At 47.1% G+C, this 14,103-nt stretch overlaps 1 protein-coding gene across 1 annotated transcript in view; it reads right to left on the bottom strand.

Moving 5' to 3' along the window:
• Positions 1-14,103, bottom strand: part of MGAT4B (alpha-1,3-mannosyl-glycoprotein 4-beta-N-acetylglucosaminyltransferase B) — a 50,961-nt gene that overhangs the window by 9,786 nt on the left and 27,072 nt on the right. The window contains exons 2-5 of the mRNA XM_066560200.1: positions 5,847-6,026; positions 5,031-5,171; positions 4,070-4,203; positions 1,588-1,634 (exon numbers count right to left, since the gene is read on the bottom strand). Coding sequence (XP_066416297.1) covers positions 1,588-1,634; positions 4,070-4,203; positions 5,031-5,171; positions 5,847-6,026 — 502 coding nt within the window. The remainder of the gene's footprint in view (positions 1-1,587; positions 1,635-4,069; positions 4,204-5,030; positions 5,172-5,846; positions 6,027-14,103) is intronic.

Here is a 14,103-nt window from a genome sequence, read left to right as displayed (position 1 = left end):
TACTTTTCTTATAATGTGGCTAAGAAACCTTTAAAGAGTCGAACTCCAACAGAAAATAATGTCACCCATCTGAGAAGCAGGCACCTACATCAGCCTTGCAAGCAATACCCTGGAACTGCTCTAACTGTGAGAGATAAGCAGGAAAACCAGTTATTTTTACACTGCCTTTTCGAAAACATTTGGTGCAAGGCTGATTTCCTTTGTTTGTGCAGAGCCTGGAGGACGGGAGATGGGGCAAAGGGAGACAAAGCAGTGACACTGCCAAAAACTCCTCACTTCTTTTTCCCTTCCTTATTCCTTCCTTGGGACTGGCAGGTCTTTCAGCTAACATTTTCAAATCTTCCCTTCTCCGGGCAGCAGTGAAAGAGCAGCCTCTCACTGAGCTGACAAAACATTGCAGTAAAGCAGCAGCAGCTTCCTCCCTCCTGCGAGAGAAGCCCAGCCTGCCCTGGCCCACACCACCTCAATTCTATTAGGAAGAAAAATAATTTCAGTGACTCGGGGAGGGGCAGGAGGCACTGGAGAGGGGGATGATGAGAAATCAAATCATTAAGCCAATTAAAGTTTCAGGACTTCTACGCAGAGGCACTCTGTGCAGCAGCGCCCGGTAATTTCATCAGGACCCATCGGACAATCAGTCCATTATCCGCGGTGAGCGCGTCCTCCTGCCTGCAGGCACAGGAGGGGAGCCCTGCCAGCTCCTGCACTGCAAGATGGAGGGCTCTGTTTCAGCTCCTCTGCAAGTGCCCGGGAGCACAAGGCTGGTCCCAGCCCCTCTGCTGCCATCATTGGCTCGGGGACAAGGGGCGCTGCCAGGATGCGCTGCCCTTTCTCTTCTCCTCCGTGCGGCGACTGCGATCCTTTGGCAAGGAGCAGCCGCAGGAGCTGGACGGGAGTCACCGCCCCTTCTTCACCACCTTTTCTCTCCCTTTGCTTCCGAGCTCTGGTGCCGTTAGCGCCTGGAGCGGCTCATGGTTAATAATTGTTAATAATTGTTAATAATCCATCACCAGCTTCTGCTCCAACAGCCACAGCCCAAGCTGCAAAAGCCACTGAGGCTGCAGGACATAAATAGCAGCCAGCACCAGAGACAAATGTAACTAGAGCCTGGAACAAGGGGAAAACAAACAGGCTGGAGTGGGAAGAAAGATGGATCACGGATTTTAAAGCAAAAGAAGGCAGGAGCATTCGTGTGTGCTTACTACACTGCCCAGACTGCACAGAGCAAGTACAGGGCTGCAGCAGACACTGAAACAACTGCCAGGATAGCCGTAAATCTAAACAATCCATCTCCTCACAATGCCCCAGGGCAGAAGGAGCAAAACAGAACAAAATGACCATGTGTGTGAAATACTTTGAGCACAAAGCAGCCTCCTGGAAGCTACATACGGGATGCATTTTAGAACAAGCAGAAAGTGGAAGCAGCATTAGCAAAGACAGCACAAAGTCTAAAAAGAGGAAACAACCTCAAGCAACAACAACAAAATACAAAAGGGAAGCAGAAAAGTGTGTTTCTCTTTAATGAAGCCGTTCCCTGGCCTTGCTGCAGGCATAGGCTGTACACTGAAGCCACTTGGAAGTGCTTACAAGTTTTTGATATTTTCTGCCACTCCGGCTGTGTACTGTGGATCTGTCTGAAAACAAAAGAAAAGCAGTGTTAGACCCTTCAGCCTCAGCCTGTGTCCCCCATGAATCAGAAATCTTCTTCAACACACCCCAGGGTACTGTCAGCACATCTGTATCATCTTTATTCACCTTCATGTCTCCTTTTATCCATCTTTACTGCTCTCACATGCTGACAGGCTCCCAGGAGCCTTCCTCTGTGGTCAGTGTTAATCAAAGGCATCACACACCAAAATCCATTCCAATGGACACAAGACCCTGCACATCTTTCCCATGTGCTCTCCTGGCACTTCTGCCCCTGCCAGCACCAAGTGTTTGCACAAGTTTTAACCTCTGGGCTATTTATTTTTTCCCTACACACGCTGGCTTGCATCCAAGAGAATATTCTTGGCAGCGAATACTCTGTACCCTTTGGTGAAAAAGAGGGGTCTATATATAACTTTTTCATTTCATGTTAATTTTGACACTTTTCTTCCTAAAGCCCCAGTTTGTTCCCACAATCAGTGTGGCAACCCTGAACATTTGGGAGACAAAGGTGGCCAGCGCCGCTCGCTGCTGTCTGCAGGTGAGGTACAGGGACAGGCACTGGACACAAACCATCTGCACAGTGATGGGGAAACAAAACCCCAGAACAAAGGGCAGGGCCCCAGGAGCAAAATCTGTTCCTTTTCCTGGTGGTGACACTGATTTGAGCAGCCATAGGAACCATGAGGCTGCACGTCCTGGGGGGATCTGCCGATGCAGCACCGCAGAAGCCGGTACCAGCTGCTGCCGGGTGAGGTGAGAATGAGACACTGGGATGTGTGTCACAGGCTGAGCACAGCACTTCTGTGCTGGCACAGAGACAAGGGAGGGTTTTCTCAAGAGGAAAAGGTCCCTTTCCTAAACAGGGCTTGGAGTCCCAGTGCTGGACTGATTTCTTACCTCAGCGTGCCAAGAAAACAGCAATGGGAAAAACAAAAGCAGGAAAGATGCTCCTGGCCTTGGCAAGAACCATGCAGTTCCACTCCAAGTGTCTGAAGCAGTGGGTTGGTGACAGCCAAGCCAGCCATCTCACCCCAGGGCTCCCCTCAGGCAGCCAAGAAAGCCCCTGCTCCCCCAGGCAGCCCAGCCACTGTGGGTGACACCTGCAGTGGCCAGCAGTGACACTTGGGAATGAGAAGCTCCTGTCCCAGAAAGGACACCCAGTTGCTGCACTTGTGCTGAGTCTCCAAATTACTCAGCATTTGCTTCAGGTCCCACCCTCTCCACTATTCACTCTTTATCCCATGCCCAAGGAGCTCTTACAAGTGCAGGTACATGGAGAAACACTTTGGGAAGAGGCAGAGCAGGCACAGCAGTGGCAGACACTTCCACAGAAGGATGTTGTGCAGCTCCAAGACCAAACTTGGACAAAGGAATCTGGAACAACTTTATTTGCTGTTCACTTCCCTCATCATAGCTACATCCTGCAAATCAGGAGCTGCCATCACAGCATGCACCTTATTTTTAACTCAACTAAAGTCCAAAACAGGAGCTGGTCTGGGTCTTAAAACCTCTCAGGCTTCAACTTACCCACTGCAAAAACAGTCACCAAACTTGTCCTGGCTCCAAGGGAGACAAATGACAGCCAGGACCAAACTCTGTCCTGTGCCCCTTGGGCTGCACCCATCTGTGCACACCTTCTCTCTGTACAAAATACCAGCCAGAGCCCTGAAGGCCAAATGCTACTCAAAATGTCAAATTATGGGTAAACAGGCAGCAAACCCAGACATTCATCTTTGTTCCGCTCCCAGTAACAGGCTACTGAGGTTTATCTTTCTCACCGGATTTCTGGAAATTAAGACAAATGCACTTGAGGCTCAAGAAAATAATCCTGAGAGGAAAGCCATGGAGAAAAATAACCATCTAAACCCATAGATTAAAGCAGCTCTTGCGGATTAATGTATCAAGGCTTTTTAGCCCTTGGATTCAGCAACTGACTCCGGGCTCCAGGCACCAATACCAAGAGGTATATCAGTCTCAACCCCAAATTACCAACTCCTGGGTTTCAAGAGGAGTTTAGTGCTGTGTTAGTGCTGCGTTACAGGTATGTGGAGAAACAGAGCTGCTGCAGGAGCAGGTCTGAGAGCTCTCTTGGTCATGAGGCTGCTCCAGCTCATTTTGTGGACATCCATTCAAGCACCTGCAGGAAGCATCATGGTTTAGGTGAGCTGTGCCACATCTGTAGCTGCTAACAGGACATGTTTGCCTGTTCACATCCTGATTCTCTCTGGCCCAACCAGCATTTCATTTTGGGCAAGACACACCTGCTGATCCCACTGGATGGCAGCCCAAGGCCAGGCTTATCTACCCAGCAAGTGGCAGAGTGGTGTCCGGGTGGGCAGCATCCTGTTTGGCACCAAGTCTGGCAGACAGTGGGATGGGGGCCAGGGAAAGGGGGCAAACTGGCAAAGCTCTGTCTTACCTCAGCAATGAGGACAACGATGACAGAGTCCTCCTTCTCCTGCTGAGTGAGCTCTGAGATGAGGGAGTTGAGGGTGTCTGTGAGGTAGGAATGCACCTCCCGCTTCACGCTGGGGATTCCCATCACGACGGACACTGTCCAGGGCCACGGAGAGATTTTAGAGAAGGGGCTGTGTTGGACACTTTGCTCTGCTCCCATGACAGTTCACCTGGTCAGTGCCAGGCTCTGCCATTAAAAACCAGCAGTGAGCAGCAGGTTGGTGGGTGCCTGGGCTATGCAGGGCTCCCACACTCCTGTCCTCAGCCCAGTGCCAGCAGCACCCCAGCGTGCTGGGCTGGCAGGGCACCCATGGGCACTCAGATATGCTCTGCTTTTTGTCCCTGAAAGAATGATCTCTAAGGAAACATCACAAATCCCTCCCCCTCCCAGGGGCCTTTTCAACTTGTGAACAGCAACTTGAAGATCACTTCTTGTTCTCCAAACCCCTCCCATGGCCAAAAGCACTCCAGTTTAGCAGGTGCAAGTCAGGTCTTTGGCACTGGGTTGGGATTTGGGAGCAGCGGGAATCATCAAGTAACCACAGTCCTGTTACCAATGGGATTTGTCTCCTTAGTTTGATTACAGTCTCCATGAAGCACCCTACAAGCTATGCTTTCATCTGAAACCCTTCCAGGCAAAGTCTAGAGCACTCTGGATATGGAAAGCAGCAAACAACATCTGGCAGAAGCATCAAGAACATTTTAGGGCCAGTCAAGAGCACAGACAGCACTCCCCTGTAGACTTGCAGACGTGACATGGCTCACCCACCCCACATGTCACCATAACCAAGGAAGCTTGCATGATGCATGCAGCCCTTCCTCCAGACCTGCTGGTATCTGTGCCACAGGCAGGCTTGGAGGAAAGGGGAGGGACAGGCACCAAGTGAGGAAGAGCACCAGAAGCAGCACTAATTCCCATTTACCTCCAGTGCGCCCCTGTCCCACATGCACGGCTGGCTGCAGACTGTTCTCCTTTGACAGCAAATGTGGCAAATGATGGAAGATGGTGGGAAGGTGCAGCACATTCTTGTTGGTGATATTCCACAGTTTTAACTTGGTTTCGTCTTAAAAAGGAAAAGGGAATCAATTGCAAGGCACGGTAGGTAGGAAGAGACTGCAAGGCAAAAAGCCTTTTTACAGCAGCCTGGCCACCTGAGACTACTGCTGGGTTATAAAAAATCAGGCCAACCTTTAACATGCTACCACAAACCCAATTAAAGTTCAGCAGGAGCCAGGAGGGCCTTAAAGAAGTCCCAAAATATTTGGGAAGGAGAGGGGAGAATGAAGATAAAATGAAGGTCAAATCAGATCTTTCTGTTGAGATCCAATTTTCGTCAACCGAGCAACTTAAAAAAATAAAAGAACAAATAAATTGGTGAGGGGTGCTCAGCCAGCCTAACTCCTTCCTCCCCCCTCTCTTTGGATACCCATTTTCCATATGGGTTGAATACAGCCATAGGAAACAGAGTGTATGACTTGCAAGGGAGAAAAAAAAGCTTGTAAGCAAGCAAATTGGCAAATATCCTCGGCAGAGGCAAATCCGTGTTTAATGATGCTTATGCACCTCTAATTAAACAGGAGTTTAAGAGCTCCCAAGTCTCTCTGAACTCCACAATTTGCTCATGCTGGGGGAGAGAAGAGCAGGTCCTGTCCGCAGCCCTGCGCACACACACACCTCTCTACCTCCTCCTCAGAAACAGCTCCAACACAGCCCCAGATCTCAAGGCCTGTTTATTCACCAGATAAGCTGCTCCAGGTCCGGTTTATGTCCCGCAGGGCCTGCTTCTCCGACAGGGCTCTCTTGATCTCCTCCAGGACCAGGTTGAGCTCCTTGGAGCGCTTCAGGCTCTCCTGCTCGGCCGTGTGCAGCCGGTCCCTGAGCGCCAGGAACTCCCGCTGGTAGATGTCCACAACGTCACCTGAGGATGGAGAAGAGAGAGAAGCTTAGTCCTCTGTGCTCAGAAGGGTTTCACTCATACCTCCCTTGCCTCCTCAGTCCTTAAATTATGCATTTAGGGAGCTGTGGTCCAGCATGCACCCATTGGCGAAAGGGTCACGAGGAGAGCAGTTTAAGTTCAGAACTACAATAATAAAGCTACTTCCATTTTTCTTCTTTCAGCTTGGGTTTCTGGGTCATGTAGAAATAGAATCATAGAACAGTTTGGGCTGGAAAAAACCTCTAAGATCATTGAGTCCAACCATTAACCCAGCAATGCCATGACCATCACAAAACCACGTTCTCAAGTGCCACATCTATACGTCATTTACATCTCTTCAGGGAAGGTGATTCCACCACTTCCCTGGGCACCTTGTGTGAATGACTGGCTGGCTTCACCTGAAGGATTTTTTTCCTAATATCCAGTCTATCCTTTTCTACAGGTTAAACCTTTCCCAGCTTGTTTGCCCTTCTTTGGACACACAAATACAACCAGCCTGAGTGATGGAAAGAGAGATGCTGGCAAGGGGGGATGCTGCCCTGCAGTGAGACAATTTTAACAGTCAAAAGAGATTTTGGGACTCTAACACGTCAGGATAAAGAAAATCACATGGCAACAGCTGCCTGGATACTTCTATGAATTCAAGTGTTTGGACACACACCTTTAGGATGCATCATAAATGTATAAAAAACCCCTTCTGCTAGGGTAACAAAGCTTTTTGTTTTGAAACAACATCTTATCCCATGCTCTGTAAACAGAGCAATGAAGCTATCAAGAGCTTTCAGTCAGAACTAACTATACAACAGCTGGGAGTGGAATCAGTGAGCCACTAATGAACCTTCCCGGGACATTTTTTCCCATTATTAATGAAACTGCTCATTAAAAATACACTTTTATCTGTGGTTATTCATTTGTTTTCAGTAAGATTATAACTCACAAGACTATACCCAAAGCAGATTTATCCACTGAATAGTAGACTCTTAACCCAAACACAACTAGGAGAGTTAATGATCAAAAATACTGCATTGGAACTTCACAACACAGGGCTAAATATAAATCAAAGCAATTGAAAAAGATACATTGACTGCATAAAAAATCTTCTATTTCGGGGCCCATGAAGAAAAAGTAAAAGGAATTTTGAAAATCAGACATATCCAGCTTCAGCGCACAGAGTTTCCAAGACAACAGTGCTTCCCAGTCCAGGTACTGGTAATGCTTTTGCCGAGAAAAAGTTTCCCCTATTCAGTCTTTCCCCCAAGAAAAACCTGCTTAAAGACTCACTGCTTCAGCACAAGGGACCCCCCCAGGCAGTCTGGCTCCTATTAACCTTTTGACATTATTTTCAAAGCCATGGCACACGGGGAGGGAGCAGAGGAAGTTACACCCATTTGATGACTGGTCCATCTGACAACACGTTATTCAGAGAAATTCAAGGGAGAGACATAAACAAGACCAGTCCTTCCTTTTTCCTGTGCGGTGCTGCTCGCTTTCCACTCCCATCGAAAAAACATTTTCAAATATGCAGAAAAACAAGTTAACACCCAGCTTTGAGAGCTGCCACAGGAATTCTCAGGAGGATGTCAGGCTCTAAAAACTCGTCCCACAATGAGTGAGGTCTTTACCTGCTGCTGCCTCTCAGACATAAGAATACAGCTACATTCAGCTTCCCAATACTCCACATTATAGGTTTTCCTACTTACTGGCTGCATCTGGGAACACCAGCAAAGAACAAGTCTCACTTTCTGTTTTTGCACAACATGATGGCTCGTGCAAGGATAGAAGCATTTGGCTCTTGGCATCCTGGGGGGTTACTATCCTGTGGTTGCTATCAAAGCCAAATCACAGCTAAAGGCTGCCATTAGATCTTGTTCTGCAATACCTGGAGCAGAGTAAAGGCGAGGCTTTGCACTTAATGGCTTTTTCCAGAGCACTGCACTTCATTTGTGTCAGATTTAGAAGGGAAATGTCACTGATTATTCAGTCACTAATGACCTGCCTGCCGAAGCCAAGAGCTGTACTTTCCTTAGACTGCAATGGCGATGTGCAGTCAACCATTTGCTGCTTTTCTGGTTAATGGTTGGAAGTGAAATTGTATTTGCTTCCAGCTCTCTTGTCATATGATGTCTTCGTAGGCTTTCCATTCTTTAATTAAATTTTCATTAAATTTAAAAGCTGATCGATCGTGACTGGTTCTGATGACAGCCTGAACAATCCTAGACAAAGCCCGAGATGGGTGTACAGTTTCCCATGAATTTCCAGTAATTTTGCACTTGTTGGCCTGCAATGACACATGGCTGCAGATCTGTGTCCTCACAAAAACCCTCACCTCTCAGCCAGGGAGGGCTCTGAAAACCCACGAAGGGCAGCAGAGGATAAGGAGGGGGGATTGGCTCCCATCTCTACAAGCAAGGTTGGACACAGAAGTGATTTGCTGCTAATTAGGCTGAACAAATTTTTCAGCTAGTGTCAGTTCAGCACAGACCCTTTACATACCTTTCAAACCAGCAGCACTCCCTATCTACATATTTATTGTATTCCCTCCCAGCACAAGATAACAGAGCTCTTAAAATACTTCTAGACTCAAGCACTGCAGGACAAAAACTCCTAGCTATATCTAAAAAAAATATATATTTAGCTTATTTTTTCTTGAGAGATAACACATTGCTTTGGGCTTAAAATATAATGGTTTAAGAAAGAAAGAAAGTCAGCCTTAGGTGACAGGATGCAGGACTGACCTGGGAGACCAAAACCCTCTCAAACTTGCAGCACACATGTGCAAAGAACTCATTTCTCACCTTGCCAGGGCCCATATCTGCACTCAATGGTTTTTCACAATCTGTTTTTAGAAGCAGGCTGGCTGTGAGGCTCCAAGTGGGAATCAGGCAGCCTCATACAAGCCAGTGCTCAGCAGGACAGGGAAGCAGCGCTGGGCACAGCTGAGTGCCAGTCACCATCTGTCCATGCCATGCCCACTGCAGCAGCTCTCAGAGGGGATCCCTGGAGGGGGAGCACCCCCAGGCTGAGGGACAGTGGCCACAGGAGTCTCTGGCTGAGCATCACTCACTGACCAATGTCCCTCCATGCCCCTCTCCTGCATGGCTGTGCCTGGACACAGCTGCCAGGCTTTGTGTTTTAGCTGAGAAGCCTGGGCTGGGTTTGCTGAGCAACACAAACCACTGGGGAAGCAAAAGGCAGGGATGGCTTGAACAGGCCCTTTCAGGAATTGGACTTTGATGATGCTAGTGGGTGCCTTCCAAGCCAGAACATTCTGTGACTGTTCAGCAGCTGGGATGCAGCAGCGTGCAAGGGATGGGCACGGGCTGCTGGGGCTTATGGGCTGCTCCCCAGGAGCCTGTGGGTGTCCCACAGAGCTGAGCTCCTGCAGCGTCCCCAAAGGATTTACCCATCTAAGACAGCAACCCCTCAATAAAAAGTATTTCTCCATTATGGAGAATTCTGTGTCTTCATTCTTATTCAAGTGACTCTTAAGTGCAAACTATGTTGCTAGCAGAGGTGAGGGCTGGGACAACTGCATCCACATCCATTTTCAGTTTCTGAGTGAAAGCAAAATAATCTGGTCCTAAACCAGAAGACAGAAATAAAACCAGACCAGTGAGAATATAAAACCTCCACCCTGAAGTCTCACACAGTCATCCATACACACACACACATACACTATCACACACAGAGTCAGGAATGTTATAATTCTGTATTTTGCATTCGTCTTTCCAATCACACTCCAACCTCCCAGAGAGCCTGCAGTGCATTTTAAACACATCCATATTTCAGTTCCAATTACTTTTGGTTTTGTTCTCTGCTGATAACCTCTCCCAGCAGAGTGGACCCATGGCTAATGCCAGAGACTTCCCTCCAATTCAATCTTTTCAAAAGCAAACACACAGTCTTTGCTAGCTGGACTTGCTTCTCATTAGGAAGACTTTCAAGAGACTTAGTTTAAAAACTAAAAACAACCCTCAAACCTCTAAACTGTTTATCTCTACAAAATCTTGGCTTCTAGAGCATAACTGCACCTTTTGACCGCTGTTGCACAAATTCCCAAAGCCAAAAGAGCAAGAAGAAGTGCAGTTCCCTTACAATGTAAATGAAGCTGGAGCAGAAAATTCATCTGCCTACAGAAAACGTCTCCGTAATAACTGTTCTCCCTCATTTTATTTAAAGCACTCCTTTGAGAAAGAAATGCTTCCCCCTCTAGGACTTGCAAGGGCCTGGGGGGGACTGCAGAGCACACAGACAACCCTCTCCATGCTGGAGCATCTGTGTTATCCAAAAATACTGACAGGCAAGAACAGGAACCAGGCTGGTGAGCCACTGTCCCCACCCCAGCCAGGCACCCACTCATGCTGGCCCCAGCTGCCTCCAGCCCCAGCCATCCCCAGTAGCTCCTGGAGTTAGATGATGATTAGGGATTTTTTTTTTTTTTTTTTTTTTGTGTTTTGATGTTTAATGATTTATATAATGCTGGCACAGCTCCACGCATTACACTCTAGATTGCCCTGATTGAATCGCAACATTCATTAGGTCTTTTGCTAACAGAATTTCACTGGACCATTAAAATGGATAGAAGGAGTTACTGTGCCATGTCGGTGAATTAAATTCTGCCTGTGAGAGGCACAAAAGGAGCAGTCCTGCTTTACATGAAAATCTGGTGGCTGGTGCAGCACACAGGTGTGAGGCATTTTGCACACAGGTACACAGAGATTGCAGCACTCCACAATAACCTATTTATACAATTAAAAGCAAAATGTTGCCCTTTACTTATCTGGCTTTAAAAAGCAGAAACCAGCTCTAGAAACTCACCATAAACAAATCCCCAAATCATCCCTCAAAAAAACACTGCAAAGGGACTCGTAAGTTAGTAGTAAGGAAGGAATAGTTTAGCATCCAAAATCCCCAAACATCAGCCCCTCCTCACCCCCCCACCAAAGGCAGGATGATGATTGAGGTCTTTTCCTTCAGATCTAAAGAAACATGAACAGTGCTCCTGTGAGATGAGAAAGCTGAGAGACACATCACCTTCCCTTCTGTGAGCCAGCAGGTCATTGCTCCCAGTTTCAGACTCATCTTTTAAAATCATAAATATTTTGGCAGAGTGGGATGTATGCAGCCACTGAGAACCTGATTTGCATTAAGGAACTGAGCACCAAGACACACTGAGCAACAATTCAAACACTGTCAAGGGTAGAGTTTGGGGAGTGGGTGGTATCTGGCAGGGTGGGCCTCCCAAAAGGCTCCAGCAGTTGCAATTACCCTGTTGGGGGCTGATTCATCTGCACAGAAAGTGTGTTTCAGCAGTGCCATCACCACACAGCAAACACGGATGCTCTATTCAGTAAACATTATGCGACATTTAATTCTCCACTGTGTCCCAAACCACCTGGATACTCAGTCAAAGCAGACATTTTCTAGCTGCTGCTTATAAGTACACCCCAAGATTCTTAATTATAAAGTTTTTACATCATTTTTTAAAGAAAAAGAAAATTAAAAGCAAAAAGAATTTTTAAAGAAACTTTTTCAAGTTTATAAAATTATGCTGTAATTTGTGGTTACCACCAAGGCAAAAAGTAACATGGAAAGTAGAATCTTTAGTACCACTAGAAAGCTGATGATTATTGGGAAAATAGCTACAGGTGTGAAGAGCTTCAAGCAGGACAGGGACCAGGGAAGGAGAGGAGTGGCACGTGAGTTTCCCAGCTCAAAGCAATCAGGCTGGGTTAGGTGGTGCTGGCACTGGCACTTACAGGGAAGCTGAGTCAGAAGAGTCATGGAATGGTTTGGGTTGGAAGGAACTTTAAAGCTCATCTCATTCCACTCCCCTGCCATGGGCAGGGACACTTTCCACTAGACCAGGCTGCTCCAAGGCCCATCCAACCCGGCCTCAGACACTGACAGGGATGGGGCATAATGGCCACTGGTGGTCAAAAGAGCTGTCAAAAACCAGCTATGGTTTAGCTCCTTGTGTTCACCCTCTGCCCTTTATTTACTGTTTATTTCAGTTCAGTCAGTACCTACAGCATGTGCTATCCTGAACTGGGGCTGAATAATGTATTTTGATGCCCCCACCATCCTGATGCACCCCTCAGTGCCATCACTATGCTCCAGCTTGGAGCCTGTGCTCAAGAACTGTCCCGAGTGGCTGCAGAGCTGTTCTGGAGCATCTCAGAAAAACCAGTACCCACCCTCCACACCCAGCAAAAGGCACTGGTTGCCCAGGTGGGTGATGGCAGCAGGAAAGACCCCTGACAGTCAGTGGAGGCTCCTGTGCTGCCCCTGGGCTGGCTGCTGGGTTTAAGCATCCCATGGTATCAGCATCACGCTGAGAGAACTCATCAGCCAGGGCAAGAGGCTTATTAAAAGTCAGCCTGTCTGAAAAAATGATCCTCAAATAAAGCAAGAGCTTTCCCCAGCTCCAGTCTGGTGTTGTTTTCTTTAATATGGCCATTTAATAAGAGCCTGTGGTATATTTAACAGCATTTCAACCTTCAGCAGCTCCGTGTAATGAGACAGAAATGCAATGCATCTCTCCACCGACGGTCCCTCCCCAGGGAACACGGGCACCTTTAAGTCACTATTTCTTTTTGCAGCAGTAGGTGTTGATCATATTTCTGTTGCACATCTCCTCGCTGGAGTTTAATGTTGTCTCAGCACATACGTCATCAGAAGGAGAGAGGAAAATTCATATCCCCTGTGCCTTGTTATTGCAAAGTATGAGCTACTGTTTGCATTGGAGAGTCAGTTCAGACAACATGCACACAGATATTTCAAAAAATAAGCTTTTTGTTTTGCTTCTAAAGTCCTAAGTTGTAAGTTTTCAGAGATGAGGATGAGTAGATTTCCCATTATGGGGATGCTGAAACACAACACAGATGGTGAGCATTCCAATTCCCCATTCCGAGGAGGAGAGCAAGTCACAGGGGTGCCTGTGCCCAAATCCAAAGGCTCCCCATGGGGGGTGCAGAAACTCAGAAATTAGGAATGTAAACAGCAGTGCCCATCACCTCTGCCTAAAATGCCTAAAATGCCTTGGATCAGGGCAGAGGAGGCAGCAGAAGCTGTCAGACTGCTCTTGGGTACCTGCAGAGCAGGTTTGGGATCTCTTTCTGCAGTGCAGCTCTGTGGGTGAATCACAGTGAAGGATACAAAGGGCTCCTGAATCCCCTGGGCTTCACCTGCCAAACAAAAGCACTGGCAGGAGAGGAAATTCCCTGCAGGTATAAACCACCATCAGCTTCTGACAAAGGAAGCAGTCCTTCTGATTTGTCCTGGGGTTTTATCAACCCATTCAAGGGATTTATGAGATGAAGAAATCAGATGGCAATTCATCTTGCTGCAAAAAAGCTAAGGAGGAAAGGGGAAGAGGGCAAATGCTGCCATTGATCTAAAGAGAAAAAAGATGGGATTAAACAGTGAATTTTCATCATAACAAAAGGTTAACTATCCGGAGGAAGCCATAAGGAGTGGTATTAAACTCACCAGCTAATAGATTTAGTGAGGATCTGGGGAAGGAGATGAATTTGTGAAGTAGCCAAATACAGAGTGGACATGGAGATAAGCTCATCAAAGCCAGAAAAGGAGCAAATCATTAGGAGATGTCAACCAAATGGCAAAGTGACACCAAAACTGATACATGCAATTTAACAGGGGGGAGGGGGGGATCAAGGTATTTTTCACATGGTTCTTAATTAGCAATATTAACTAGGAAGGAAACCACAGCATTGGTGTCTGCAGCCCAATCTGCAGCAAGCCAGGGAAAAAAGGGGGATAGGGAGGGAGGCAAACAAGATGTTAGCATGGTTAGTGAACAGGATGGGGAATAATAGTATGAAGATTATAACATTATTAAAATGATGCTGCCTAATCCCACAATAGTTTTCACCTCATCTGAAAAAGAGTATTAATGTAGACCTAAAAGGGGCTTTTGAGAGGGTGATAAGAATGATCAAAGGCCTGGGAAAAAATCCTGCTCTGTGAGGAAAGAAAAAAATATATGACATAATTCATCTTAGGATGGGCATGGTAATAGGGCTTATGATGAAAAGTA

The sequence above is a fragment of the Molothrus aeneus genome, chromosome 15 (genome assembly GCF_037042795.1).
Source record: "Molothrus aeneus isolate 106 chromosome 15, BPBGC_Maene_1.0, whole genome shotgun sequence".
NCBI lineage: Eukaryota > Metazoa > Chordata > Aves > Passeriformes > Icteridae > Molothrus > Molothrus aeneus.
This window is presented reverse-complemented; position numbering and strand designations above follow the sequence as displayed.